Source organism: Heterostelium album (assembly GCF_000004825.1).
Source record: "Heterostelium album PN500 unplaced genomic scaffold PPL_scaffold9, whole genome shotgun sequence".
NCBI classification, from domain to species: domain Eukaryota; phylum Evosea; class Eumycetozoa; order Acytosteliales; family Acytosteliaceae; genus Heterostelium; species Heterostelium album.
The window spans coordinates 763,759-791,097 of record NW_008805071.1 but is presented as its reverse complement, the minus strand read 5'-3'; the positions used below and the strand labels follow the sequence as shown (position 1 = coordinate 791,097).

The 27,339-nt window shown below is 30.5% G+C and overlaps 10 protein-coding genes across 10 annotated transcripts; 4 read left to right on the top strand and 6 right to left on the bottom strand.

Moving 5' to 3' along the window:
* Positions 1-245: 245 nt before the first annotated feature.
* On the bottom strand, positions 246-1,154 carry PPL_08849 (CRAL-TRIO domain-containing protein; the record flags this gene model as incomplete). Its single annotated transcript, XM_020579650.1, has 3 exons — positions 246-594; positions 679-985; positions 1,073-1,154. 3 exons carry the CDS (start codon positions 1,152-1,154, stop codon positions 246-248), a joined length of 738 nt encoding a protein of 245 aa, XP_020430325.1.
* A 1,512-nt stretch (positions 1,155-2,666) lies between these two features.
* On the top strand, positions 2,667-4,423 carry PPL_08848 (uncharacterized protein; the record flags this gene model as incomplete). Its single annotated transcript, XM_020579649.1, has 5 exons — positions 2,667-2,983; positions 3,088-3,192; positions 3,276-3,451; positions 3,662-3,714; positions 4,031-4,423. The coding sequence occupies 5 exons, from the start codon at positions 2,667-2,669 to the stop codon at positions 4,421-4,423; spliced, it is 1,044 nt and encodes a 347-aa protein (XP_020430324.1).
* A 245-nt stretch (positions 4,424-4,668) lies between these two features.
* Positions 4,669-9,757, bottom strand: PPL_08847 (bromodomain-containing protein; the record flags this gene model as incomplete). Its single annotated transcript, XM_020579648.1, has 6 exons — positions 4,669-4,729; positions 4,862-5,959; positions 6,107-6,138; positions 6,218-7,383; positions 7,660-7,747; positions 9,692-9,757. The coding sequence occupies 6 exons, from the start codon at positions 9,755-9,757 to the stop codon at positions 4,669-4,671; spliced, it is 2,511 nt and encodes an 836-aa protein (XP_020430323.1).
* A 195-nt stretch (positions 9,758-9,952) lies between these two features.
* On the top strand, positions 9,953-13,113 carry PPL_08846 (uncharacterized protein; the record flags this gene model as incomplete). Its single annotated transcript, XM_020579647.1, has 5 exons — positions 9,953-10,068; positions 10,154-10,710; positions 10,759-11,367; positions 11,457-12,528; positions 12,606-13,113. 5 exons carry the CDS (start codon positions 9,953-9,955, stop codon positions 13,111-13,113), a joined length of 2,862 nt encoding a protein of 953 aa, XP_020430322.1.
* Positions 13,114-13,315: 202 nt separating this feature from the next.
* PPL_08845 (uncharacterized protein) lies at positions 13,316-13,574 on the bottom strand (the record flags this gene model as incomplete). The annotated part of the gene is made up of 2 exons (XM_020579646.1): positions 13,316-13,491; positions 13,565-13,574. The coding sequence occupies 2 exons, from the start codon at positions 13,572-13,574 to the stop codon at positions 13,316-13,318; spliced, it is 186 nt and encodes a 61-aa protein (XP_020430321.1).
* An 854-nt stretch (positions 13,575-14,428) lies between these two features.
* PPL_08844 (RCC1 domain-containing protein) lies at positions 14,429-16,093 on the bottom strand (the record flags this gene model as incomplete). The annotated part of the gene is made up of 5 exons (XM_020579645.1): positions 14,429-14,434; positions 14,566-14,814; positions 14,891-15,711; positions 15,797-15,886; positions 15,907-16,093. 5 exons carry the CDS (start codon positions 16,091-16,093, stop codon positions 14,429-14,431), a joined length of 1,353 nt encoding a protein of 450 aa, XP_020430320.1.
* A 3,497-nt stretch (positions 16,094-19,590) lies between these two features.
* On the bottom strand, positions 19,591-21,176 carry PPL_08843 (uncharacterized protein; the record flags this gene model as incomplete). Its single annotated transcript, XM_020579644.1, has 4 exons — positions 19,591-19,695; positions 20,357-20,381; positions 20,629-20,711; positions 21,153-21,176. 4 exons carry the CDS (start codon positions 21,174-21,176, stop codon positions 19,591-19,593), a joined length of 237 nt encoding a protein of 78 aa, XP_020430319.1.
* Positions 21,177-21,270: 94 nt separating this feature from the next.
* Positions 21,271-22,509, top strand: bzpL (bZIP transcription factor; the record flags this gene model as incomplete). Its single annotated transcript, XM_020579643.1, has 1 exon — positions 21,271-22,509. One exon carries the CDS (start codon positions 21,271-21,273, stop codon positions 22,507-22,509), a length of 1,239 nt encoding a protein of 412 aa, XP_020430318.1.
* Positions 22,510-22,972: 463 nt separating this feature from the next.
* PPL_08841 (protein serine/threonine kinase) lies at positions 22,973-25,103 on the bottom strand (the record flags this gene model as incomplete). The annotated part of the gene is made up of 5 exons (XM_020579642.1): positions 22,973-23,071; positions 23,171-23,980; positions 24,295-24,398; positions 24,500-24,680; positions 24,786-25,103. 5 exons carry the CDS (start codon positions 25,101-25,103, stop codon positions 22,973-22,975), a joined length of 1,512 nt encoding a protein of 503 aa, XP_020430317.1.
* A 1,202-nt stretch (positions 25,104-26,305) lies between these two features.
* pyrK (UMP-CMP kinase) lies at positions 26,306-27,099 on the top strand (the record flags this gene model as incomplete). Its single annotated transcript, XM_020579641.1, has 3 exons — positions 26,306-26,617; positions 26,746-26,787; positions 26,869-27,099. The coding sequence occupies 3 exons, from the start codon at positions 26,306-26,308 to the stop codon at positions 27,097-27,099; spliced, it is 585 nt and encodes a 194-aa protein (XP_020430316.1).
* Positions 27,100-27,339: the final 240 nt, after the last annotated feature.

The following is a 27,339-nucleotide window of genomic DNA, read 5'->3' as shown; positions in this document are numbered from 1 at the left end:
TTTATCAAAAAAGTTATTTTTATTAAATAAATCCAAATATATATTTATATTTTTATCCAAAATATTTCTATATATATCTATCTATCTATCTATGTATTATTGTTTTAAAAAAATTAAAATAAAGTATTGTACAAATTATTCGTACTAAATTAATATCGATCTATCTATAAACAAAAGGTTGGATTTGAATGTTCTTTTTGTTGTTTTTGTTAATGAAGTTGTTGTTGTTGGAGGTGTTGCTTGTTTTAATAGTCAGCTGGAAGAGAGTCAATCCAACCATGATAATCGAAATTCAATTTTCCACCAAACTCTTCAAGTAGATGATTTGGATCGACAAATTCTACCATCTTCTCTTTCTTTCCGACGATTTTCAGACGCTTAACAATCTTGTTTTTGATGAATGTCTTTGCGAAACCAATCAAGAATCTGAGGAACCACGGTTGATTAATCAAGTAGATCGCCTCAATACGTCCTGGGAATATATTCTCCAAAGATTTACCTTTCATCATATCGGTAAGTCTACTATCGAAATTCTTCATTGACACCTTTGTAAGATCCTCTACTACAACCATACCATTTCTATGTCCAATAGAACTATTTTTTTAAAATTATTAAAATTAGCATTACTATTAGTTTTGTTTTGCTATCAATATTTCGAATTCAATATCTATTACTTACTCTTCATATACAGTGATATCTGAAAACCAAAATAAAATCTTCATACAATCTACGAAATCATATTGTTTGGGTATCATCTTTGATGGATAGAGATAGGCAATCACTCTGCCGTTGGCATCTCTAGTGTCTGGTATAAAGAAACTGTACATCTTCTTTACTATATCCACGTTGACCTGTGCCTTTCTGAGAGGGAATGGAATTCCCAACTTGCTTCTGAGGTCAATATTGTTTTGTAGTGTCTCTGCTGCCTTTTCTACATTTAACTTCTTTGCAAAGAGATAAACCATTAAATAATGATCATCAATATCTATTTATAGGGGAAAATAAAAAAAAAAAAAAATAATTAATAAAAAAAAAAGGGCATGCAGATGTGAACTGACTAACTAATACAAACTTTGAGCAATTGACATCTTTTTAAACTCTGCCAATCTTTGGAGTTCCTCTTCAGTTAAATTATTCATAATTTTATATTTCATTTTTGATTTTTATTATTTGATAAAATTTTTAAGTTTTATTATATAAATGAAATGAATTTGAATTTATTTATATTTATATATATATATATATTGTATGTATGTTTTTTTATGTTTCTTTAAATATTTGAATTTAATATCTCTTTTAATTTTTTGTCTTTTTTTTTTGTAGAGTAAATTCAAACTATTAATAGTTTCTGCTTTTAAAACACCCTTTTATATCATTCAAGATTCTTTGCATTCACAAATTTTGACCTGGTTGGAACTAACACACACACACTTTTAAAGTAAGTCAAAAAAAAAAAAAATCTTTTTTGGTGATTCCTCTCCCAATTTCCGATTGCTTCTTTTGTCACACACAAGAACAATTTTTGATGAAAAAAAAGAAAGATGATCGGGTGTCACATCAACATGGAACATGCCTGGTAAAATGGTGGGTTTTTTGAAACTAATACTCATGACAAACGCCGACCGTTCAACTCAAAAAGTAATAATACAAAGATAGAAAAAATAAATAAATACTTACCAGGTTTCAATCCAATCACTATTTTTCAAAGTACCAGGTTGGGTTGTATGTTATTATTATTATTATTATTATTTATTATAAGTAATCGTACGAGTGATGATGATGGTGGTTATATATTAGTCAGTGAATCACATCGAACATTGTAGTAGTTTATAAAAAAATAAAAAAGCGATATTTAACACAAAAAAAAAATAAAAAAAAATGGTGATGAGAATAATAATAAAAAGAATCAATAAGAATTGATTGAATCAATAGTAAATGATTGATTTTAGATTACACTTGTCTTGTAATCATGTTTATTAGATTGATATTACCAAAACATTTTATTGACACAGAAAAGATAAAGTTTTAATTTTTTGTGTACTTTTTGACTTGTTAACTTACTGAATACATTGAATTCATTCTTTTAAAATAAATAATAATAATTATTATTTTAATTAAAATTTAATGATAATAGTGTAATTTTGAGCTTTTTAAAAAAATAAATAAATTCTAATTTAAAATTGCACTTGTCGACAGAATATTTAGAATAATAAATCTAGAATTCTATTGAATATAGTTTTTAGGTTGCAATTAGCTGTTTTGCTTGTTACTTATCACGAGTGTAATAACAAGAATCATTCGAGGCAGCTTTCTAAACACCATAGCATAGTTTGTTTGATTATTAAATTATATTGTGGGCGATGTTAGACATTGGTTATTTCTTTTCTGCTATTGTTGTTGCTTTGGTAAAATTGAAATCTCGTCCAATGGTAAAACAAAATATTATTATTTAATTTAATATTAAATTCATTCATTTAAAATAATACAAATTCATAATAATATTTTGGCGGTCTTTTTAAAAAAATTTAAATTTAAATAATGAACTTATTGTTATTATTTAAATGGTCCATTTTAATGATTATTTATTAGATAGTATATAGATAGTATATATATAGGAGTAGTTTCTGATTGTTAATTCTTAAATTTTTGTTTTGTTATTTATAATTATGGATCTTGGTGCAGTTGAAACAGAAGAATTGTTGGCCATTATAGACGAAGTTAAACTGTCGTTTGTAACTAACAATGAAGTTGCCAACATCGATCATTCACAGAGTATACACAAAGAGATTACAAATGCATTCATACAGCAACAGGATGAACTTTCTATCGTAGTGAAAGATCTCACACAGAAACTGATAGCGTTCGAAAAGAATGAAATGAACCGTGAGGATTCAGATGAAGTACACAACTCTAAACTAAAACAATATCAAGATCAACGTAGAGCCATACAATTGAGTATAACTCAATTAGAGAATGATATATTGTAAGTTTAGTTATAAGGCTATTTAAATAACAATATAACAATAACAATAGCAATCTTTATATTCATTATTAATCATTAATTATCTTTACTCTTCTTATTTGTAGAGATTTAAAAAAGACATTAACATTGTCAAAAGAACAATCCGCTAAACTCAAGGAAAGAGAACAACAACTTGAAAAACAAAAGAATCAATTAATACCATATCAAGAGTATGTAATAATACACTTTATTGATTATTATTATTATTATTATTAGTAGTTAGTTAACTAATGATATATATTTTATCTTTTAGACATCTATTTGCTTTGTATAGTGCTATTAGTTTGATTAGATGGGATATACCAAGTGAACAATCAATGACACAAGATAACAATGTTGTAACGGGAATCATGTCGAAACCAAAATATGGAAAGATATCAAAAATATCTTTGGATCCCGTGATTGAAGATCGTTTTGAAATGACGGAACGTCTGTGGGATATGATTGATAAAGAATGAAATGTCATTTAATTAATTAATAAAACATTTGTAAATATAATAAAACAATTCAATAATAATTATAATAATAATTTAAGTACTACTTTTAAACATTACATAACATTTTATAAATGATTAATTTAAACAAATTTACAAATTTTATTAAAGATAAATTATTAATATTACTTTAACATTATTTAAGGTGATTTTCATTATGTTGCAACTATTCATAAGAATTTCTTAATTATTATAATTGTAGTTGGTTGTTGTTGTTGTTTGATTGTTTGACTGACTGATAAAGATATTGAACAATAGATAATAAATAGAGTATAGCTATATAGATATAATATAGGTTTTGAACCATAAAAAAGAAATAATCATTATTATGTTTGGGAATTGGTTGACTTTTGGTATCATTTTACATTAAAAAATGATATATATAGATAGATAGATATTTGTTTTGTTGTTGTTGACAAATGTTGTTGTTTCGATCGAAATTGTTATTATTTGATTTGACTGTTGTTAGAATGGTTTAGAATCTTTCAAAGAATTCTGTCTTTTTCTTCCTTAGAATATCAGAGGCGTCGATAAATTCGTCGTCGGCATCATCGTCGTCGTCCTCTTCGTCGTCGTAGGAGTTGCTGTCTTCGCCGTCAAGCGAGATCTCGCGCAGCTTTGGTGTGAGCGGTCCCTTGTCAGTGGTGTTCTCGAGATTCTTCCAGTCGATCGACTCAAAGAATGGATGACTCTTGATCTCGTTGGTACCGTTGCACCCACAGCCAAGACGACGATCGATGTCGACCACAACCAGCTTCTCAATCAAGTCTTTCGCCAGCGGATCAAACGTTGGCGGTATCTTCTTGGAGATATCGCACTCACGCACCAGCTTGAAGATATGGTTGTGCTGGTCGCCAATGAACGGCGGAACACCGACGAGCATCTCGTAGATCAAGATACCGAGTGACCACCAATCCACCGACTTGCCATGTCCGTGACCAGAGAGGATTTCCGGTGCGATGTACTCGGGCGTGCCACACATGCTCTTGGTGTCATCGATAATTCGCTTGGCAAAACCAAAGTCGGTCAGCTTGATATGGCCGTCGAGATCGATCAACAGATTCTCTGGCTTGAGATCTCTGTAGATGATACCCTCGGAATGCAGATATTCCAGCGCCAATATAATCTCTGCTGCGTAGAGTCTAGTGACTTTCAGAGACAAGCTTCGGCACGATCGAATATGATCAAACAACTCACCACCGGGAACATATTCCTGTAAAAAATATAATGATTTTCTATCCTTATAAGTTGCAAATCTAAAAATTTTTAGATAGATGGTTAGGTTAGTAAACTCTCAAGAAGGTATGGTTGGAAATAGAGGATTATCAAATTATTGGATAATTACAGTTTTACAATGAATCGATGATCGATTGCCAAGAGTACTTCCTTCTCACTACATACATGAGCTTCTTGTCTGAGTCGAATGATTTTGTTCTGGTTGAGTATCTTCATGCAAAACAAACGTTTGGTGGGCATGTGCTGACAAAGTCGCACTTTTGCAAACGATCCGCAACCAAGCAGATTGAGAAGTTTAAAGTCAGCGAGTTGTGAGTTGTTAAAGTCAACCGGTGCATTTCTGATCTCTGGCAGGCTCAATGCCAGTAGCACCGACTGCGAATTGTTGGATGGTTTCTTCTTCTTTGTTGTCGGCTGTTGTTGAAGTTGACTCTGTTGGAACTGCGCTTGTAGCTGTTGATTCTTTTGTATTTGAACTGCCTGTTGCTTTTGAACCTGTTGAATGTGTTGCAGTGTCTGTTGAAGCTGTGAAATGTGGTTTTGTTGTTGGTAGAAAAGTGAGTGGTCAGCCGACACCGGTGTTGTGAGTGCCAGTGGTTGCATCTGTTGAAGCGATGTCGTTGCTATGGTTTGCTGTATGGTTGGTGGTTGTTGTTGTTGTTGTTGTTGTTGTTGTACAGGTAGCGTTGCTGCCTGTGACGAGACAGATTGTGGTGAGTATTGTTTCTGTGACTGCAGTGTTGTTTGCTGCGGTGAGTGTGAAGGTGAAAGATTTTGGGGAGCGGAAGACGGCGACGATACTGAAATATTGAGCTGTGACAACATTTGTTGAGACGACTGAGGAGATGATACACCTTGTTGGAATTGTTGTTGTTGTTGCTGCTGTTGCAAATGGTGTGAAATCTGTTGATGTTGTTGTTGCTGTATAGTTTGTTGTTGTTGTTGTTGTTGAAGATACTGTTGAATCATCTGTTGTTGTTGCATCTGTGTTATTTTCGATTGTAAACCAGGTTGTTGTAATTGCTGTTGTTGAAGTGGTTGAAGTTGTGGTTGCAGTTGAGGTTGGTGTGGTAGTTGTGGTGGTGGTAAATTATCGAATTTAGACGATGGATAAATAGGTAGTCTTTGCTGTGCAGTAGTGAAATGCTGCTGTTGCTGCTGTTGCTGCTGTTGTTGCTGTTGTTGATTACCGATACCAATAGTTCCACTGTTGATATTGATATTGCTGTTGCTCCCACTATTGCTATTGTTATTGTTGTTGACCAGATTATTGGCAACCAGGCACGAGCCTAGTGTGCCACTCAGTTTCTCAATAATTTCAAACGCCGTCTTCAGATAGCTCGATTTCAATAACATTCTTGTTCCATCACTAGATTGCTCCATAAACTATGAAAGTATACCAATAATAATTAGAATCTAACTACTAAATTGAAAGGAATGGTATTATAATTATTATGTTACATACATCACATAAAACACCTAGATTCTTGTGGATCTGAGATGCAGATATATAGAGATAATTAATAATGACAGGATGCAGCGAGATCATATCGGGAAGATCGGGCAATATTGGTTGTGAAATTGGCGAAGTTGATTGGTGTGGCGGTAAATGTTGTTGGAGTTGTTGCAGTTGTTGTTGTAGTATCTGTTGTTGTTGTTGCTGCTGTTGTAGTGGATGTAGTGATTGCTGTTGTTGTTGCAGAGGTTGAGGTTGTTGTTGAGATAGTTGTTGTGGCTGTGTAAAAGAGGTGGAAATGGTTGTGGTCTCCACTACTTTGACAACGGGCGATGATACCACATTTGAAGATGTAGTAGGTATACCATTATTATTATTATTATTATTATAATTCGCTCTATTATTATTATTATTATTCATTAAATTACAACTATTATTATTATTGTTAACGCTGCCTGTGCCACTACTACTATTATTATTGTTGTTGTTGCTGCATATTGTATCGTCTACAGAAGACACTGGCGTAGTTTCACTGCTTCCTCCACTCTTATTCATACCATTATTATTGTTATTATTATTATTATTATTACTCACAATCAATGCAGGTATTAGTCCAATATCGTAAGCTGAATATAAATTACTATTATTATTATTGTTATTACTATTATTATTGCTGCTGCTACTACTATTACAATTATATATACTTGATTGATTAAAATTATTATTATTAAGTTGTTGTTGTTGTTGTGAATCTATTTCGTTATTTACAATGGGAGGGTTGATTCTCTGACTTTTAGGTGAGTGTTGTTGCTGTATAGTTTGTTGTTTTTGATTAAATATATGAGGACTATTACAACTGTTGCTTATACTACTACTATTGTTGTTGTTATTATTTCCACCAATATTTATACCACTACTAGCGCTACCGATTGTTGGATAGCATCTACTATTCAATCCATTTATATTGTTTGTATTTATTAAATGAGTACTATATCCATTGATTCCATTTGTACTATGGTTGTTGTTGTTGTTGTTGTTATTGTGAATAGCTGCTGCATTCAAATCGTGTCCGAATGAAAGTGAAGATGCCACCAAAGTTGAATCTATATTGATACCATTATGATTGCTATTGCTATTACTGTTGCTATTGTTATTGTTTACCGTGGTAAATGCATCTATATATCTATAAAATATGAAAAACAACGTATAAGTGGGCAATAGTTGTTTGTTTTGTTAAGTTATGTTTTACTTACTCTCTTTTCAGTGGATTCTTGGTGTATGGAGGGTCTTCGTTTGGTTCGCACATTTCTTTCCTTTTATGGTGATCGATATATACATCAATGATATTCTCCATGACCGCAACTACCGTACTGTACAGTAATGCTGGTTTGAATGTTGCACTGTTGGCTCTATGATTTTGTTGTTAATTGAAACAACAACAATAGACACACAACAAAGACTGTCTCTACCTTCTTCTTCTTCTTCTACTTCTTCTTCTTTCCTCTTGTTATTATTACTCAAATTTGAATGTGATGTGTACTATTTATTTTTTTTTTTGTTTTTTTTTTTTTTTCTGACTTTCTATGCTAATACTAATTTATTTTAGTTAATTGATTGATTATTATATTCTCTTCTCGCTCTCTCTTTCTCTCTCTATCTTCAAAGTGAAAGAAAAAGTAATAAGAAAGATAGAAAGGAAAGAAAAGGAAAAAAAAAAAAAAAAAAAAAAAAGATAGGGTAGTATGTGTTTAATATTCTCTATTGTACTACTACTAATTCCTACTGCTGCTACTACTATTTCTACTTATTAAATTGATATGTTTACAGTTGTGTGTATGTTTATTACTATTTATTGATTAAAATAAAAATTGTTGTTGTTATTATGTGATAAATCTATCTATATTTATATTATATATCTAAATAAAATTTAACCAAAATCCAAAAAAAAAAAAGAAATGGGAATAAAAAAAAAAATGTGATGTGTGTGATAATTATAATGCTGTTGAAGTAATTAAATTTTTCAGTAAAGCAGTGTTACTTGACTGAAAACAATATGAAAAGAAGAATGGTAGTCGTAATACTCTATTCACTTTAAACAACTAGCTATATATATATATATTTATCTAAACTAAAAGGTTCTTTTTATTTATTTATATTTTATTTTATTTATTTTTTATTAATTTTTACAATATTAATAAAATAAATTGATTCAATAAAATGAAAATTGGTTATTGTTACTTGTAACTAGTTACTCTCTCTCTCTTCTCTCTCTCTCTCTAATTAAGTTTGTTTAGTTAAAAGGAGAATTCTTCTCTTACTACCAATTCAGCTGACAACAATTCTGTTTGGTGATATTGCGATTTCAATTCAAATGAGTGAGTGAGTGAATGAGTGTATGTAAGAAAATGGATGGTGAGAGTGGTGTGGTGTATATTTAATTAGTAAAATTAAAAACAAAAAAAAAGAGATATATATATATTTATTATTAATTTATTTTTATAGTATGATGGATGATGTCTGATGTTTTTTGTTTTATTTATTTTCGTAATTGTTGTTGTCGTTGTTTTTGGTGTTTGTTGTTGTTGTCTCTTTCTGAGTGGTTATTTATTTAAATTATCTATGCAATTTTTTTGTTTTTAACTTTTTGGAACTATATTTTTTAAGGAACACCAAAAACAATAATATTGTTGTTGTTTTTTTTTTTTGTTTTTTTCTTTAATGGTATTACAGCAGCATTAAAATAGGAAAATGAAAAACAAAACAAAACACTTACATTATAAAAATTAATTAAACAAATTATAAGTTTTTTAGTTTTTGTTGTTTTTGTTTTGTTTTTGTTTTTTTTTTTTTTTTTGTTTAGTTGGATGGATTGAAATGAATTGATTTGGATTGGTTTAAATATAGTGTGGGTGAACATGTCACTCATGTGCACACTGAAAATACTCTCAATATTAGGTTTGTCTTGTAAAATTTAAAATGCATTACTTCCTTCCATTCACACTACACTATCCAATTTCTGCTAGCATAGCAAATAGAAGAGCACAGACAATAATGTTATTTTTTGTTTGCTTTTGGTTATTTTTTTTATTTTTTTAAATCACAAATGAAATAACAAAAAAAAAATGCATGTTGTTCAAATCATAATATATAATTCATTATTTTGTTTTGTTGATGTAACAGTTGGCATAAAAATAAAATAACCAGAAAGACAGAAAGACAAACAATGTTACTACTTCATATTAAAAAATAAAATAAAATAAATAAGTAAAATAAAAGAACATGAACAGAAATAGTGGTGAGTATACATCATTGTTTTCTCTTTTCTTATATACACACTATTTTTGGATAAAATGATTGATAATAATATTATTTAGATTATATATTTGAAAAAAAAAAAAAAGGAGAAAAGTTATTTACTTTTTTTACCACAATCAATTATCCACCATTCTATCAAATAAGTAAATAATGCCCATGTGTGATTACCTTGATAATGAAATAGTCAATATGCTTTGGATTTAAATCCCTATCATACAAAATTTTCATTGCCATATATGCTTTTTAAATGCACAATAAAACAATTGTTGATCAGAAAAGTTTGAAAATTATTATTATTTTAAAACCATTGATATTGATAGGTAGTTTTTTTTTATTACTTGAGAAAGCATTTTTGGAAAAATCCTTTTAAGAGGAAATTGAAAATACAACTAGAGAAACAGAATTATTGTATAGACTTACCAAAATAACATGGGAGTTTGCTTCTCCGCCACATCTATGGCGGGCACAACCGTAAACATTAAAATGACTGTGTCTGAGGGACCACAACTTCCAACTCCAGGTTATGTATTCATGCAGCAAGGTTCGTAAGTATTGCATCCAATAGTCTATTCTTTTTATTTTTTATCTGAATTCATTTCATCATCATAACTAACCTAAAATATTCGCTAGAACTTGTGATGTCTCCACTCCCATTCCCCAAGAGTCTACTATCAATTCAATTTGGGATCCAGCTAACTGTGTTAGCAGTAGTGACCAATTTACAAAATATTCTGCTGTTAGCTTCCAACAGAGTAAGCCTGCAGCCAATTTAAATACTAATTTAAATGGATGTGTGAATCAGTTTTTCTTCCAAGCAAAGTGTTCAACTCATTTCAATTTCTATCATGCCTACACATTGTTGGATAGCTCTGTACCGCCAAGTGCATTCCAGCTCTCAGCACCAGACATCTCATTCACTAACTTCAATATAGTTAGAGGTTCCATTACAACCACTGGTGTATGGTATGGAATCGGTATGAATTTAATCGTTTACTATAACGATACCAAAACCAACCAATGGATTAATACAAACTATTTAACCACCGGAGTTACCCAATTTATGGCTACCATTCCAAGTTACACTTACCAGACAACCACACAATTTAAAGTAGTAGTTGCTGGTATTGATTTAAACAATATTCTAACCATTCCATCTGCTATTTCCAATTCCATTACAATGCCAAGTCGTAAGTATAATTTCCTATTTATTATAAATATTTTTTTTATTAAATTAGCTCGTATCACTCTCTCTCCCTCAATTTTATTTATAGCTGTGCAATTTGGAACTGTGAATGTTGTTAGTTTTGGTGTGACTACTGCTACAATTAGTTACACTGCTTCAGGCGGTCTCTATGGCTATTCAACAATATTCACAATTTCAGTGACTGGTGCAAGTGATTCGATCCCTTCATCTTGCGAGATTGACACCAGTTGTACAACAATCAGTTCAACCTGTACGACATCTACAGGATCGTGCACAATCACAGGCTTAACACCAGGTTCCTCTCCAGTTTTCACAGTCAGTGCCCTAAACTTTAACAATCAGTCTCCAGGAGCTCCAGTAACCATAAACTTGTATAAACAGGCTACCTTCACAAGTTTCACTGCAGTTCGATCTAGCACTGCACCCGACCTCATCCTTAAATATGACATTGTCAACGGTGTGCCAGGAAGTGTTCAGGTTCAAGTTTTAATAAATGGAACAGCATATAACAATTGTCCATCGGCAGGACCAAGTTGCACAATCTCTAGTCTGTCAGCACCAAAACTATACGATGTATCTGGTGTTGTAACTTCAGGTGGTGCCAGCTCAACTAAGAATCAAATGTTTATGCTCTATGATGGTAAGCTATAACTTAATATCGATTTGGAAATCAATGAATGAATATATTATAGTCCTAATACATACTTTTATCATTTTTTCAATATCTAGATATACAAGCAATTAATATTGGATTAACTCAGATGACAACTAAACAAATTACCATAAGCTATAATGCAACTGGTGGTGATCCAGCAGCGACTACATGTACTATTTATTTGAATGATGTCAATGTCTATAATGGAATTTGCCAAAAAACAAAGACATTCTTCTCCCTATCTCCTGGAGTACAATATATTATTAAGGTAACCGGAAGCTATATGGGAAAATCTAGTAGCAACAGCATAACTTTGACTACCTACCAAACTATTACTCCACCACAAATTACATTAAATAGCAGTACCTCCTCGATCAGTTTAACATACCAATCTACTGATGGAGAGGTTGGATCATCACTCTACACTGTACTCTTGAACAACACACAGGTCCAGGGTTGTATCCAAACCACCAACTTACAATGTACAATCTCCAATCTTGAAGATGGAACATGGTATCAGGTTCAAGTGGTTGTGGTGAATGATGGAACAACCAAGTCAACATCTCAAACCATTCAGACATACCCGAAAATCAATAGTTTACAAGTTGTCGTTGAACCCAAACTCCCACAAATCAGACTTAACTATTCAGTTGAGGGTGGATTCCCAGGTGCCGGCTACGACTTTTATCTATTCTTGAACGATGAAAACTACACTTCTCAATGTCTGGGAAATATCGATAGAAGCAAGGCCGATGGTAGCTGTCTGGTAAGCATGTTGACTCCAAATACTGAGTATACTGTCGTTATCCAAGCAAAGAACGATGGAACACTGATTGAAAGTTTACCCAACACCTTCATAACATACTATACTGTTTCATCACCGAATATCACTATTACACAGACCACCGCGGACAAAACTCTTACAGTCGACTACCCAACTGAAAACGGTGTACCAGGAGAATCCGTGTATTACCTCTACGTAAATGGAACAGCCATTCCATCATGCTCCAATAGCAAGACTCCACAGTGCATTCTCATTGGAAATTCCATTCCACTTGATGTAAACCTTGTTTTCTTTGTCCAGGTCAAAAATGCCCTCGATACTGAAGACTCTGGAAATATAACTGCTCACCCATATGATTGTAAGTATATTATTATTATCAAACAATGTTTAAACTTGATCAATCATCAATTTTATTAACAACAATATATCTAGATTTAAGCAATGTAACAATCAACGTATTAAAGAGCAATTTCACTGAAATCAATATCTCTTGGGATAACTCTACTGGAGGAATTGAAGGTTCTACTTTATATACAGCTTCTATTTCAACCGATGGTAATGATTGGTCGTCTAAGTGTGTACATACCGCAATCACAAATTGTTTATTTGATGGACTACAATCAAACACCCAATATTATTTCAAGGTTGATATAGTCAACTCTGCATTCCCAGACTCTATCTCTGCATTCACAACAGCAAATACACTGGATCCAAATCCACCATCTACTGGTTCCACAACAACAACTACTGGTTCCACAACGACTACAATTTCCACAACAACAACTACTACTGGTTCCGCAACGACTACAACTTCAACATCACCAAGCACTACCTCAACTACTGATTCAGGAGATACAACGGCAACAACTGGTCTTAATTCTTCAAGCCGTGTACAATCTAATTTATTATTTATTTTATTATCTTTAATTATTTTATACACTATTTAATAAAATACTGCTCAATCAGATGTTCAACAGATATTTAAATAATTGAAAAAAAAGTTAAATTTAATTTTAGTTATTAATAATATTTATAAATATTTTATTAAATAATATTATTTGGGAAGAGTGAATCTTTTTTTTAGAAATGTTTTAAATTTCTAAAAAAGTGATTGATTTTGTAAACATTTTGACAAACAAAAGATATTGTTTAGAGATGGATATCGAGACAATCGATGGTGATAATATCCAAGACGTTGACATCAGTAATGTGAGCGTCAAGGAGGGCAGTTTGGTTGGATGATTGGAAACCATTCATACCAGTTGAACCGGTAGTGTTAGCTTTGATTGATGAGCTTGAGGAAGCAACCAATTGAGAGAGTGATTCTATAGATAATAGAAAATATTTATATTAATTAAATGTTTTTAGAAATTAATTTAATTTTGTTGGTTTACTTACTGTACAACATTTTTACAGAGTAGTATTAGAAGGTATTAGTATTAAAGTAATATTAATTTAAGTTTTTGATTTGAATGAATAATTTGGTTTGGACTTGGCTTTTTATAGAGTTTCTTTCTCTGTGGAGGTCGTACATTTCAAACAGCCGAACTACTAAACTTCAAACTTAATTGGCATTAAAAATAAATTTGTAAACTACCCAATATCATAATCCCATCTGTATTTCGAGAGTAATATGGAAAGATATATATTTTTTTAAACATTTTCTTAAAATTCTATCTATCTATAGTTACAGATGAGATGTTTAAGAATTGAAATTAATCATTAACCGTATCATCAAACTGATACATAAAATGACGTGTTATAATCGCAATTATTAAAATTGTAAATAAAATAAAATTTTCAACAAAATCAATCAATATCAAATCTCATCCTCTTACCATATATGTTGTATTGATAGTTAATTTATTTTTTTCATTTCTATCTCTCACAGGTGTGAGTGGTTTGTTGAATTTGTAGTAAACAAATATAAATAAAAATTATAAATATAAAATTTTATTTAAAAACTTTTCATTTTCCAAACAAGAATAGCGGATAGTGTTGATATTGATTTTAATCAAATTTTTATATTACAATACAAAATAAATTATTTTTGATGGATTTACCATTTTTATTAAGGTTTTTCACATATAAATAAATAAAAAACAAAAGAATGAATGACTTTTCAAAATCATAATGTTATGAGGTGTATGTATTAACTCTGTATGAAACAATTAATTAAAAGATTTAAATAAAAAATTATGACAATGTTGTGTTGAAGTAATATGAAAATTATTGGTGGAAATTGAATTGAGGAAAAACGATTTAATACTATTATTAAATAAATTATATCCCAATAATTTAACTATTCCAATAATTTAATTGATCGAATCGATTATACAATTATAATAATGAATCAAATACAATAAATAATAAATAAATTATTTTGATAGAGCAATTACATGTGTCACTGATGCTGCAATTTCCTCTATATTACCAATTGACGAGAGATTATCCAACAAGATTGGCATATTATATACACATCGCTTTTCGTTTGCCAATTGAAAATCGTAGTTCGATCCCCATCCATAATATCGACCTTGACTATCCTTTGCAATCACATATTGGTGTCCAGTCCAAAACATTTGAATGTTTTCAATTGATTTGATATGATTCAACTCTCCAAACTTGAAATCATCGCCAACTCCTAACTGAATTATTATTATAATTATTAATTTGAAATTTTTTTAAAGTTAAATAATAATAATATAAACAATAACAACTTACTTGACCATGACTATTTGATCCAATTGAATACATGTTTCCGGAATCAGTGAGAATATAGTTTGAGAAACTACCACTTCTAATATGAATTACTTTACCGTTGACGCCTGAGAGATCTAGCTCAAACAAGCCTGAGAAACATCCTTTCTCCATGCCGCTTTCCACTGGTTTGCATTGTCCTTCTTGGTTGCGTCCCCATACAACAACCTTGTTGCCGGTGGTCAGTGCAATGCCATGGAAATAGCCTGCAGAGATCGCAGTAAACTTGTAGTTTGTCACTATTTTCTTTGGAACGCGCTCGGTGAATTCCGAGTCATGTCCAAGCTCGTTGAACATCGCCGAGCCAAACGAATAGATATCACCGTCGTTTGTGAGAGCCAGAGAGAATGTAGAGCCAAGTGCTAGCTGCTTCGTACCGAGATTCGATAACTTTGTATTGAGCAGCGGTTGGAATTGCAGTCTTGCGTATTTGGCTGCGCCAACTTGTCCGCTGTTACCACTACCCCAGAGGTATGCAGTGCCATCGTCATACACTGCACCGTTATGGTAGGTTCCACTTGTCAGTTGAACTAAGCGCTTACCGCTGTCGGCAATCGTCTTATGGAACTCCTCATCGATCGGTTGTATCGTCTCCAACAGTGGTATCTTACCGTTTCCAATGATCAGCTGACCGTATGCATTGTTTCCACAGCCATACAATCTCGACTTGTCTGTTGCAAACAACGAGCAGGTCGTACAACAGCTGATATTCGTAATATTGTCATAGAGTAAATCTTCTATAAGTGTTGGTTTAATCAATTGTGTAACATCATTTCTAAGTCCTACTTTATTATTAAAAAATAAAGCAACAAATAGTTGAATAAATATCAATGTCGAAAAAATTACAGTTTGTTCACATTTTATATTTACATTTTCCATTTGAACCACTTCCCCAAGAATATACTAATTTGTTGTAATTATGATAATATTTTAATAAATTGGTATATTTTACTCTAGGAACTACTCAATATAAAATTTACCTTTTAGCTTTACATGATCATTGTTGTTGTTGTTGTTGTTGTTGTTAGTATTATTATTGGTGGAACTACAAAAGTTGAAACTTTGATATCTATATACATTATTGATTAAAGCGTCATGCCTGAATAATGTTGTTGATGTTGCTGATTTGCTTAATCTTTGAGATGCTGATATTACGTTCATTAACATATTTAAATATCTAGGTGATTAATCAATCAGTCATACTTCAAAAACAAAGAAAAGAAATGAGCTTGAACTTAAACCAATTTTTTTTTTTTTTTTTTTTTTTTGATCATTAAAAATGAATGTTTTTTTTTAGCTAAAGATAATGAACAGCCATCAACTTTAACTGATTATTTAATGCACTATTATTGATTCATTTAGATTGATAAAGTTGTGGTTTAAAGATAATTTACTCTAAAATCTTGTTTGTTATTATTTTTATCATCAGCTGGTGGTGTCATTTTAAAATGAGTCATAACCATCCATTCTTTTTTTATTCTCCTGTTATTAAAACAGACAATAACTAAAATTCCAACGAAATTCTGCAATCAAGTTGATCTTCCCGCTTTCCACAAACAAACAGTTTGCCAAAAAAAAAATGAAAAAAAAGAAATTTAAAAATCACATTTGGTTTATGATGGTGTTAACAATAATATCATTGATATTTATTTAAAAGAAATCAGAAGGAAAAGAAATGCTTTGGTTTTGAATGAACAACAACAAAACAATGATGTTTCCAAAATGTATTTGAAATTAATCTGTAATGCTGAAGTGTAAGTAAAAAAAATAAAATAAAAATCTGTCTTGTAAGCATTGTAATTCTTCTTTTCTATCTATGTGAAGATAAACCCTTTATTTACTCGATCTCTTGAACTATCTCATCAGCATTTTGGACCAAAATAAATATCCACCAATTTAATGATAGTTTTTTCATTAGATGGACCTGCAAAAAAAACCTTGGTATTACAATTCCCAACTCTGGTTTAGTGTACATTTCATTTGTATTGTTTATTCCCATTGCAATGATCAACAATTTTATTTTATTTTCTGTTCATTTTTTTTTTGGCAAACCAATCTTTTCTTTTATTTTTTTATTTATTTTTATTTTTATTTTATTTAATTCATATTCTATCATTTTTTTTCTAAAACAAAAAACATGGAGGGTGTTCATTTCCGCCCATCTCAACTTTGTTCCTTAGACCACCATTTTGCTCTCCAAAAAATTTCACAACCCCCTCCATTGAATTTTTGCATATTTTTACAAGATTTTTATTTTTCAAGCTCTGCATTTTTTTTGGTTGAAAGTTGGTGATGTGTGTTATTGGGGCACAGCTCATGAGAAAACAAAATATCAAGACCATGCAAATTTTACACCAGGATATTACTGCTCACCCTTCATTCATTTTTTTATGAAATCAAAATAATGATATCACATCAAAAAAAAAAAAAAAACCTTTGTACAAAAATGAATAAAATGAGATGGCACATGATGTAGGCAATCTGTGTGTGCGTCATCATACTACTAAAAAAATCAAATTCTTTTTTTTTTTTTTTTTAATTAATCACAGCAATAATTTTTTTTTTTTTTTTTGCTTTTTTTGCTATTCAGACGATGTGGCGTAATTTATATTTTGTTGTTCTTAAAGTTTTTTTTTTTCAAATTTCTTATTATTTAAAGAGAATTTAATTAAATTGGAATAGGTCCACAAACAAACAATCAACTAATCAAAAAATAAAATAAAATAAAATTTGTTTAGATTTTAGATTTAAAAATATTATTGCTTTGAAGAAGAACAAGAAGAAGAAGTAGAAGAAATATAGTAGTAGTACAATTACAGATTAGATCAAGTATAGTATTAGTAGGTAGACAGATTAGATTGATCTTAATTACAAAACCCTCCTTTTTTGTTGTTGTTTATCATAATCTATCAATTCAAACAAAACTTGGCATAGATAAATAAATATCTTTGTACTGTGTATAATAGTATTTTTTTACCAATAATAGTAATAATCGTATATAACAATATTGTCAGTTGTAATAGTCATAGTGCATAATAAAACAAACAATTGTTAATCATCCTATTAAAAGATAAAAATAAAATCAAATCAATCGAAAATAATCTAATCTTATCAAAACAAACACAATCTAAATTAATCACGGACTATATAAAGTATTACTACTATAACAGTAGTTTACCACGTTACTATTTTTAGTGTCATCATGATACTTAATTTGAATCTACACCGATTCAATAAGCAAATAGCACACAAACACACTAAATAAACACACATAACCACACACACTCTCTTAAATTCCTTAAATTAGCATTTGATCGATCTCACCAAGTTAAACATATCATCACACAATAATTTATTTAATTAAATAATATCATTGATTGTCGATTATTGTTGTTTTTGTCATAATAAAAAATCATCATAATAATAATGATAGTTATTCAGATATCATTGTTGCTATTATCAACAGTTACTTGTGATTAACTGCTCCAATTGTTATTATCTACAGATAATTAAAACATAATAATCAATGAGAGCAGAGTTAATTAAATTAAAATATATATATATATATTAGACTTTCCTATTTTGGTCCATAAACCATCATGATAACTAACCACCACACCACAGATGTGTGAACAATTTTACATTTTCGATTTGATCTCTATTCAACACTATTTTTGTCTTGATGTTAGTTTGGTTTAAGTTTTTTCTTTCTTTTAATTAATTTATGTTTTTAATTTAATGAAAACATAATTCGATCAACTGGCTTGACCATTCTTTGTGCGATGATGATGATGGTGATGATGCTACTGGTTGATCAAATCCTATAACATGGTTCATCAAATCATCAAATCATCAAATCATCAAATCATCAAATCATCATAAAATTAAAATTGCCTTTGGCAATAGTGTGTGTAGTTACAATAACATATACAAGTTATACAAATATATATATATATATAATGAGTTTCTAAATCACATCTCACCACGAAAACAAAGAAAAAATTACTATATTTATATATTTCCTATTTTTGTTAGACAAATCAATCCATCACAATTTACCACCATAAGTATACTTCTTTAGTATTCGAATATTAAAAAAGAGTGAATATCCAATTTTCTACTCATTCCTTTAATGGTATCCATCTTGTGCTAATCAATCTGATATGATGGTTTACAATTCAAGATTCTATTTTCTTTTCATGAGGATGTGTATTGCTCTACAATCCTTAGCATCTACCTTTTGTTGTTTGTTTGTTCACACTGTGATATAATCTTACATACTAAAAAAAATAAATAATAATAAACAATTATTTGTTGTTTGCTTGCCAGATCAACAACTGTTATCATCTTTCAAAATGAAGGGTGAACAAACAAACACAACCCGATTCCACCCGCCTTCCATCATCGAAAAAAAAAAAAATCATTCTCATACCACCCGCTTCACTTGATCATCATCATCATCATGACATCCATTGTCATGAAAAATACATTAGTAACTGTCATCATTACTGGCAACAACACAAAATCTCTATTGCCAACAATAACAATAACAACAATAACAACCAACACATTTATTGCATGACTATGGTTTGAAATATTAATATTTGGCGATCATCAATCATTTATTTTGACTGTCAAAGCACCACATATGTGCCTCTATTTAATTAATTTTTGCAACATAAATCTTGTTTGCATAACATGGTGGCGAATACCACGACATTTGTGTGTGATAGTGGTGAATAATCAAATTGAATTTCAAAAAACTCACACTACTTTTATTAAAAAGGAAGAGTTACTCGTATGATATGTTAATTAATTCTTTATAAAATTAAAAGGACATGAATACACCACACTACTACCACCATTAAAAGTTCATCATCTTCATCTGAAACTCAAAATAACAACATCATCATCATCACATCTCATAGCAATCAATGTATATATGTATGTAGGGTGATTATGAAGTGTTATTATTTTGTGAAACCACCACCACCATTAACAATAACAACAACAACACATTTATTCATTATGTTTGTGAGTGTTAGTGAGTTAGTTAGTGGTGCATGATTATAATTGTTAGTTAGTTAGTTAGTTGATCAATTGCTTGATTCTTGTTATACTTTATAAATTATTTATAGCAACAACAACAACATCATCAACAACAACCAAACAAAAATAAAATGAATTTGATGTTGTTTAGCTCTTTTAATTAAATAATTGTTTTTTTTTTTTTTTCTAAAATGATATATTGATGTTGTTCTACTACTATTACTACCAATAATGTTATTTTGAGCCTATCAAACTATCATTACATTTTCCACCTTTTTTGTATATAAAATTACTTTTGATGATCGTCATCATCAAGCATACATACATATATAAATACATATATTTTATATAAAATAATCTTTTACAACAAATATTTATTACTTTATCACATTCTACATTAACATTTCTAAAAAAGAATCAAAACATTGATCAACGACAACAAACACAATATCATTTAATTGATAACCATTAACCGATCACAATCCAATTTTATTGATACACAATCAATCAACAGTTCCAATATATCAGCAACTTAACAACACATAATACCCACTAGCATCACGTATCTCGACAGCCACCAACAACAACAATCATCAACCAACTAACCATTCATTAATATATACATATATATATCCATATAATATTATATACACTCTAAATTGTCTATATATTTAGATTGTGATTTCTTTTCAGCGAATAAACCAATTTGGGGGCATTCAGCTAAAGTTTTTATACCCTTGTTATTGATAATAATAATAATATTTTTTAATTGTTTGACATATATCTAAATTATTAAGCGCGATCGCACCAATATTCTCTTGTTCTATCATATCGATATTGTGTATATACTCAAACATTATTGTTAAAAATTGAACATTAACAATAATATCAAAATCAAAATACTAAATAATCAAACCGCAAATAATAATAATTCCAAACTATAATACTTTTAAACTTGAACCATCTTGTTTATATCAAATCACTCTTTTTTTTTTCTGTTATTTGCTTCCAAAACCATCAAAATTAAAACTTGAAGCAACAACCCACTTTTTACTTTTTATATTTTTATTTTATTCATAATACAATCAATCAATCAAATATTATCCAAAGCCAAAGCCAAAGCCAAACCAATCAAATAAATATATATTTTTTAATAATAATAATATAACTGACAAACAATTAGTAAAACATAATCAATCATTTAACAAACAAAGTTATTATTTTTTGGAAATAAATAATCTGGAAAATTATAAACTTTTTTTTTTTTTCCATTAAATACATAAAGTTATATAATCATGTCAAGTCCAACAATTTTAAATTCACCTCTTTACCGGACAAGTTTTCACTCGTCGTCATTGTCATCGTCATTGTCGTCATCAGTATCACCCTCTTCATCTCCTATTTCAAATTTTTTATTCTCTGAAGACTCAACTAACTATCCAATCAATCATTATCATAACCAGTCTCCGATTAGCCATCACCATCATCACCATCAACAACAGCAACAACAACTTTACAAATCATCATCATTAGATTCACCCAGCTTCAACAATAATAGCAACAACAACAATAATAGCAACAACAGTAATAAAATGTACAGTCCAGAGCTCCCACCAATTTACGACCTCTCCGATCCATCGTCATCGACCGAGTTTAGAATCGGCAAGATGAAGCCCGACGTCCAAGACGAAGACCGCATCAAGAAGAGGCAGGTCCGTCTCTTGAAGAACCGTCAGTCCGCTGCACTCTCTCGTCACCGAAAGAAAGAATACATCACCAATCTCGAGTCGAAAGCACAGGAACTGCACTTGGTCACACACGAACTCCGCCAGAGTGCTTCCACACTGACCCGCCACCACTACGAGGCAACCACCCACCTCGACGAAATGGAGCAAGCCTTCAAGCAGATCTCCATACACAACGAATTACTTCAAAAGCGAATCGACGAAATTTTAATCACCACAACAACCACCGCACCATCATCATCAACTACTTCCACCGCCACCACACCAACTCTCGAAAAACCAAATAATAACGCAACATCCATTAGTAACACATTCTCTGTTCAAACACCACAACAAACAAGAAGATTCAACGATGAAATTGTAATTGGAATGAATAAGATGAATTGTAATAATAATAATAATAATAGTAAAAATAATAATAATAGTAATAGTAATAATAATATTTCAGAGAATAATAATAATAATAATAGTCATCAAGTTTCGGGATTTAATCAACCATTCCTTAGTATTTCAAATCCAAATGTAAATTCATCACCTGCTTATCTTACACGTGCAAGATCATCTTCTTATCACCCAGCACCAATGGAGAGTAGCGCAACACCCAACCAAAGTTCAACATTTTCACCAGATTCATCACCTCTGCTGCCGTCTCTTCATCACATCGCTAAAAATATTAATGGACAAGTCTCCCCAATGCCAACACGTAACTCTACCAACCTATCATCGTCACCAACTAGAAAGAATCTTCTTGGTTATCATCATTTCCATCTTAACACTGCCAATAATTAAACAATTTTTGATAATAATAATAGTACTATTTTTTTTATACTTCCTTTCCCCTCCAAATATTTTTATTTCCAGTTTTTTAATTAATTAGCAATTAAATTAAAAACAACAATTCATTCAACAACAACAACAATAATATTAAATTAATTATTTATAGTAATAATAATTCTATCAACTCAACTATCCATCAATCAATCTCCATCCAATCAAATCAAATTATTATCAAACAAAAAAAAAAAAGCGATTTAAATAAGTTATTATTGTATATTTTATAATACAGTTTTCTTAAGTTTAAAGACTGTATTATCAAATATATATTATTACTTTCAATTTCAAAATAATAAATTGATTGATTTACTTTAGAGTCTATTATTTTAATTTACACCTTATATTTAAATCTTAATATTAATCTTATTTTCTTTTTTGTTTGTTTTTTTTTTTGAATGAACTAGTTCATTTTTTTAATTTATTTATTTACAACACCCAACATCTTTAAATCATTTATATAATCTACCCATCTCTTACAATTATTGTATAAATCAAAAAAGTGTTTATGTCTTCCTCTCTATTATTATTATTGAAATTGCAATATATAGTTTATGATTAGTAAAATGATTATTAATTTATAAACTTTGATATATATGATAGTTACAGTGTTAATTACAAAATGTCTCATTGACTTTGATTCAGCTGATAGAGTTGAATCAACGGGAATTTCACCTTTTACTATCATCTTGTGTGGATCGACATAAAAGATTCTTGGTGTGTCTGTTATTATCATCACTCTCTTCTTTGTTATTAAACCTGTTTTCTTCTCGAGTGTTGCTATTGCCAGTATGATCTCATTGTTTGGCAAAAGGAATCTGTTCCATACTATATCTTTCTGTTCCTCTCTCAGTTCTTTCTTTACCTCTTTTCCACCAAGTAACAGTTCTGTTGGTGATATAAATATTCTACAATTATTCTTATTGTTGTTGTTGCTATTACTATTTATATTTTGATGTAAAGGACTGTTTATATTTGATTCTGTAATTGTATTTGAATTTATATTAGAATTTGATGTTGAACTTGAAGTAGTGGAAGAAGTAGTAGTTGTTGTTTGTGATGAAGATCTTTCTCTTAGAATAACATGATTATCACTAAATAATGGATTGTTTGGAATTGCTTCAGATTGTGATCTAATTCTATGTAATTGATTGGAACTAATATTGTTGTTATTATTGCTGATGTTATTATTATTGTTGTTGTTGTTAATACTAAGATTGGCTACTGTTGTTGTAGTAGGAGAAACAGGATCAATTGGAACTATGACTGGAGGATCACATTTGGCAAGGTTGTTAAAGTCGATGTCCCGGAAGAATTGGTGCGACCGTATCTCTTGGAAGGAAGGACGTTGCTCTGCATTCAGGTTAAGCAGTCTGTCGACCAGGTCTTGTGCGTCGGCATCAAAGTTGGGCGGGTATTCAAAGTCGCGCTTGATAATCAGCTGGAATGTCTGGTAGTCGTTGAAGCCTTTGAATGGCAGCTTGCCCGAGACGAGCTGGTAGATCAGACAGCCGAACGACCAGAGATCCGCCGACTTTCCGCTTTCTTCTCGACTAACAACTCCGGACAGACGTACTCGGCGGTGCCACAGAACGAGCCGGAGCGCACCAACGGATCGTTTCCCAGCTCCTTGGCAGTGCCAAAGTCACTCAGTTTGATATGCATCGATTTCGACAGGAGAATGTTCTCTGGTTTCAGGTCACGATGCGCAATACCATGGCCATGCAGATACTCGAGAGTCACCAGTATCTCCGCAGAGTAGAATCTAACGACATCCAAACCGAAACAGCTACATTTCTTGAGTTGTTCGAGTAAATCTCCATTCGGACAGTATTCCAATATAAAATCTTTATATATAGATTGAGAAAGAAAATTACATGTAAATATACTAACTCTAATTTCATTAGATAATAAATAATCTAGATTATTTATTCTTTTCTTTACTTACATAGATTTGTTTCATCTTGAAAAGTATAGAATAGTTTAACAATGTTTGGATGATCAAGTGAATCGAGTATTGTTTTTTCAGTGTTTACATATTTTGCTTTCTTCTCTTTGAGTATAAGTTGTTTATTTAGTATTTTAGCTGCATATCCTTTTCCTGTTTCTTTTTCAATAACCAATTTAACCTATTGATTTATTAGTATTATGTATGCCAAAAATGGTTAATGATTGTTTTTCGCGCCAACATTTTTATTTTTACTTATTTTGATTGATTGGTTGATTGAACTTACCTTTCCATAACTACCTTTTCCTATTGTTCTAATGAAATCGAAATCCTGTTTGGTTTTCTTTGTTGAGTTGGGTGCAGGCTGTGATAGTTGTTGTCTTATGAGTGCCTCAGAGTTGAAATCTTTTTCTTTTACAAAGAGCATCATATTGTTGTTTGTTGATTTACTTGCGATTGTTGGTGTTGTTGCAGTTGTTGGTGGTGTTGGTCTTATTGATGTTGGACTGCAGTCGCTGTTCATATTCATATTCGTTGCATTATTCAATGTACCACCTTCGGATTGACTGATTTGTTGTTGAATTCTCTCATCTTTACTATTCATTCATTAAATTAATATAATTACAATTATAAAAATTAATATAATTATAAACTATAACAATAACAATAAGAATAAAATCTAATCAAATAAATAAAAAATGATATAATGATTTAATATTGTTAATAATAATTAATATGTGTGTTTATTTTTTTTTTTTAATTTTTTTTTTTATTCTTTTAATTACAGTTTGTTTTCGCATTCATTTTCAATCCAATTTTAAACTTTCAATGAAACTCAAGTAAAATCCGAATAAAATTGAATGGAAGTCAGGTCATCAACTTTGCTTTAATTGGTGCGATTGGTCTTTAATTTTATATTTTTTTTGTTTTTTCGGTTCAAAATAAAATTCATGAATAGTTGAAAATCATCATAACAATAATAACCAAATTATTTATTAAAAGTGTTTATTATTATTTATATCAGTTCAGGTTAATAACATTCATTACAATATCCCAGTAAATTAATAAGTAATTGCTCTTAGAGTTAATGAGATATCCCATCTTTTCCAAAAGAAACAATGCATGGAACCAACTCATCCCCACGATGGGAGCTCCAATACAAACAAAGCCCGTAACCAACGCTTGAGAGTTGTACGCTGCGGTGATCTTCTTTATGATGCGTGCCTCCACACCAAGGTGTATTGTAAAGAGGACAAAGAGGAAGAGGGCTCAAAGCAATAAAAAAAACCACACAGTAAATTTGGGTGTATGAACTTCGAGTAAGAAGCAAGAATGCAGCAACATTAGAAAGTTTTCACTTCAATCGTAAATAATGCTCTTATCACTTCATTGAATCCTTAGCAACAATAATTAACTTTACTGGGATATTGTGTAATGAATTGTACAATATTATAACAACATATTATCATTATTTTCCATTGCAATTTATCTGATTTTTTTTTTAATTTTTCTATTTCTTTTTTTTTTTTTGTATTTTTTTTTTTTTTTTAATGATTCCAACTAACAAACAATAACCAACTGACATCGCATCCTTTCACTTTTCAAGATTAAATTTTCATTGTTGGTTGTTTTGTCTGTCTATTTTCAATTGTCATTTAATATTACATTATTTTTAATAATACTATATTATTATCATTAATATTATATATCACTACAAAAAAAAAGTAGAGAAGAAGAAATATATACATTTTATTTGTAAAAAAATAAAAAAATTTGGAATTTATAAATTTGTAAAGAGAGAAAATGATGGAATCAAAGAAACCAATTGTCGTATTTGTTTTGGGTGGACCAGGATCAGGTAAAGGTACACAGTGTGCCAATATCGTCAGAGATTTCGGATATGTACATCTGTCGGCTGGTGACTTGTTGCGTGCTGAGCAAGCATCGGGTTCAGAGTATGGTGAGATGATTGCCACCATGATTAAGAACGGTGAGATCGTTCCATCCATCGTCACTGTCAACCTCCTAAAGAAAGCGATCCTAAGCGACACCACCAAGAACTACTTGGTCGATGGTTTCCCAAGAAACGAAGAGAACAATAACTCATGGGTTGATACTGTAAGTCAAGACAAGTCAAGATAAACCAACAATCAACAATCAACATACATTGTTTGTTTATCAAAATTTGTTTTGTAGTTAACTAACATTATACGTTTCTCTCTTTCTTAAAATTACAAATCAAAAAGATGAAAGATCTTGTAGATACAAAGTTTGTTTTGTTTTTCGATGTAAGTAAAAGTTATTTGTAATATATATATATATGTTGAGAATATTGTTTTGTTAATGTTCGTTTGTTTTTTTTCTTTTAGTGTCCAGAGGAAGTTATGACAGAGAGATTGTTGGGTAGAGGATTGAGCAGTGGCAGAACCGATGATAATTTAGAGTCGATCAAGAAGAGATTCAATACATTCAACACACAAACTAAATTCGTTGTCGATCTCTATTCGAAGGAGAACAAAGTAAAGATTGTCAACTCCAACAGAGCAGTCGACCTTGTATACACAGATGTAAAATCAATATTCGGAAGCATTAACAATTGAAATAAATAGTATAATAACAACAACTTGTAGAACTTAATCAAATAATATAAAACAAAACATAATCAACAACATCATCATCATCATCATATTAAATAATATACATTAAATATAATAATATTAAAAAAATAAAACAAAAACAAAAATATGATTTTTTTTTTAAATGAAAGAAAGAAATTTTGTTTTTGGGAATATCAGAGAGAGATTGATTAATCTGTAACTTGTCATTGTCATATATATATA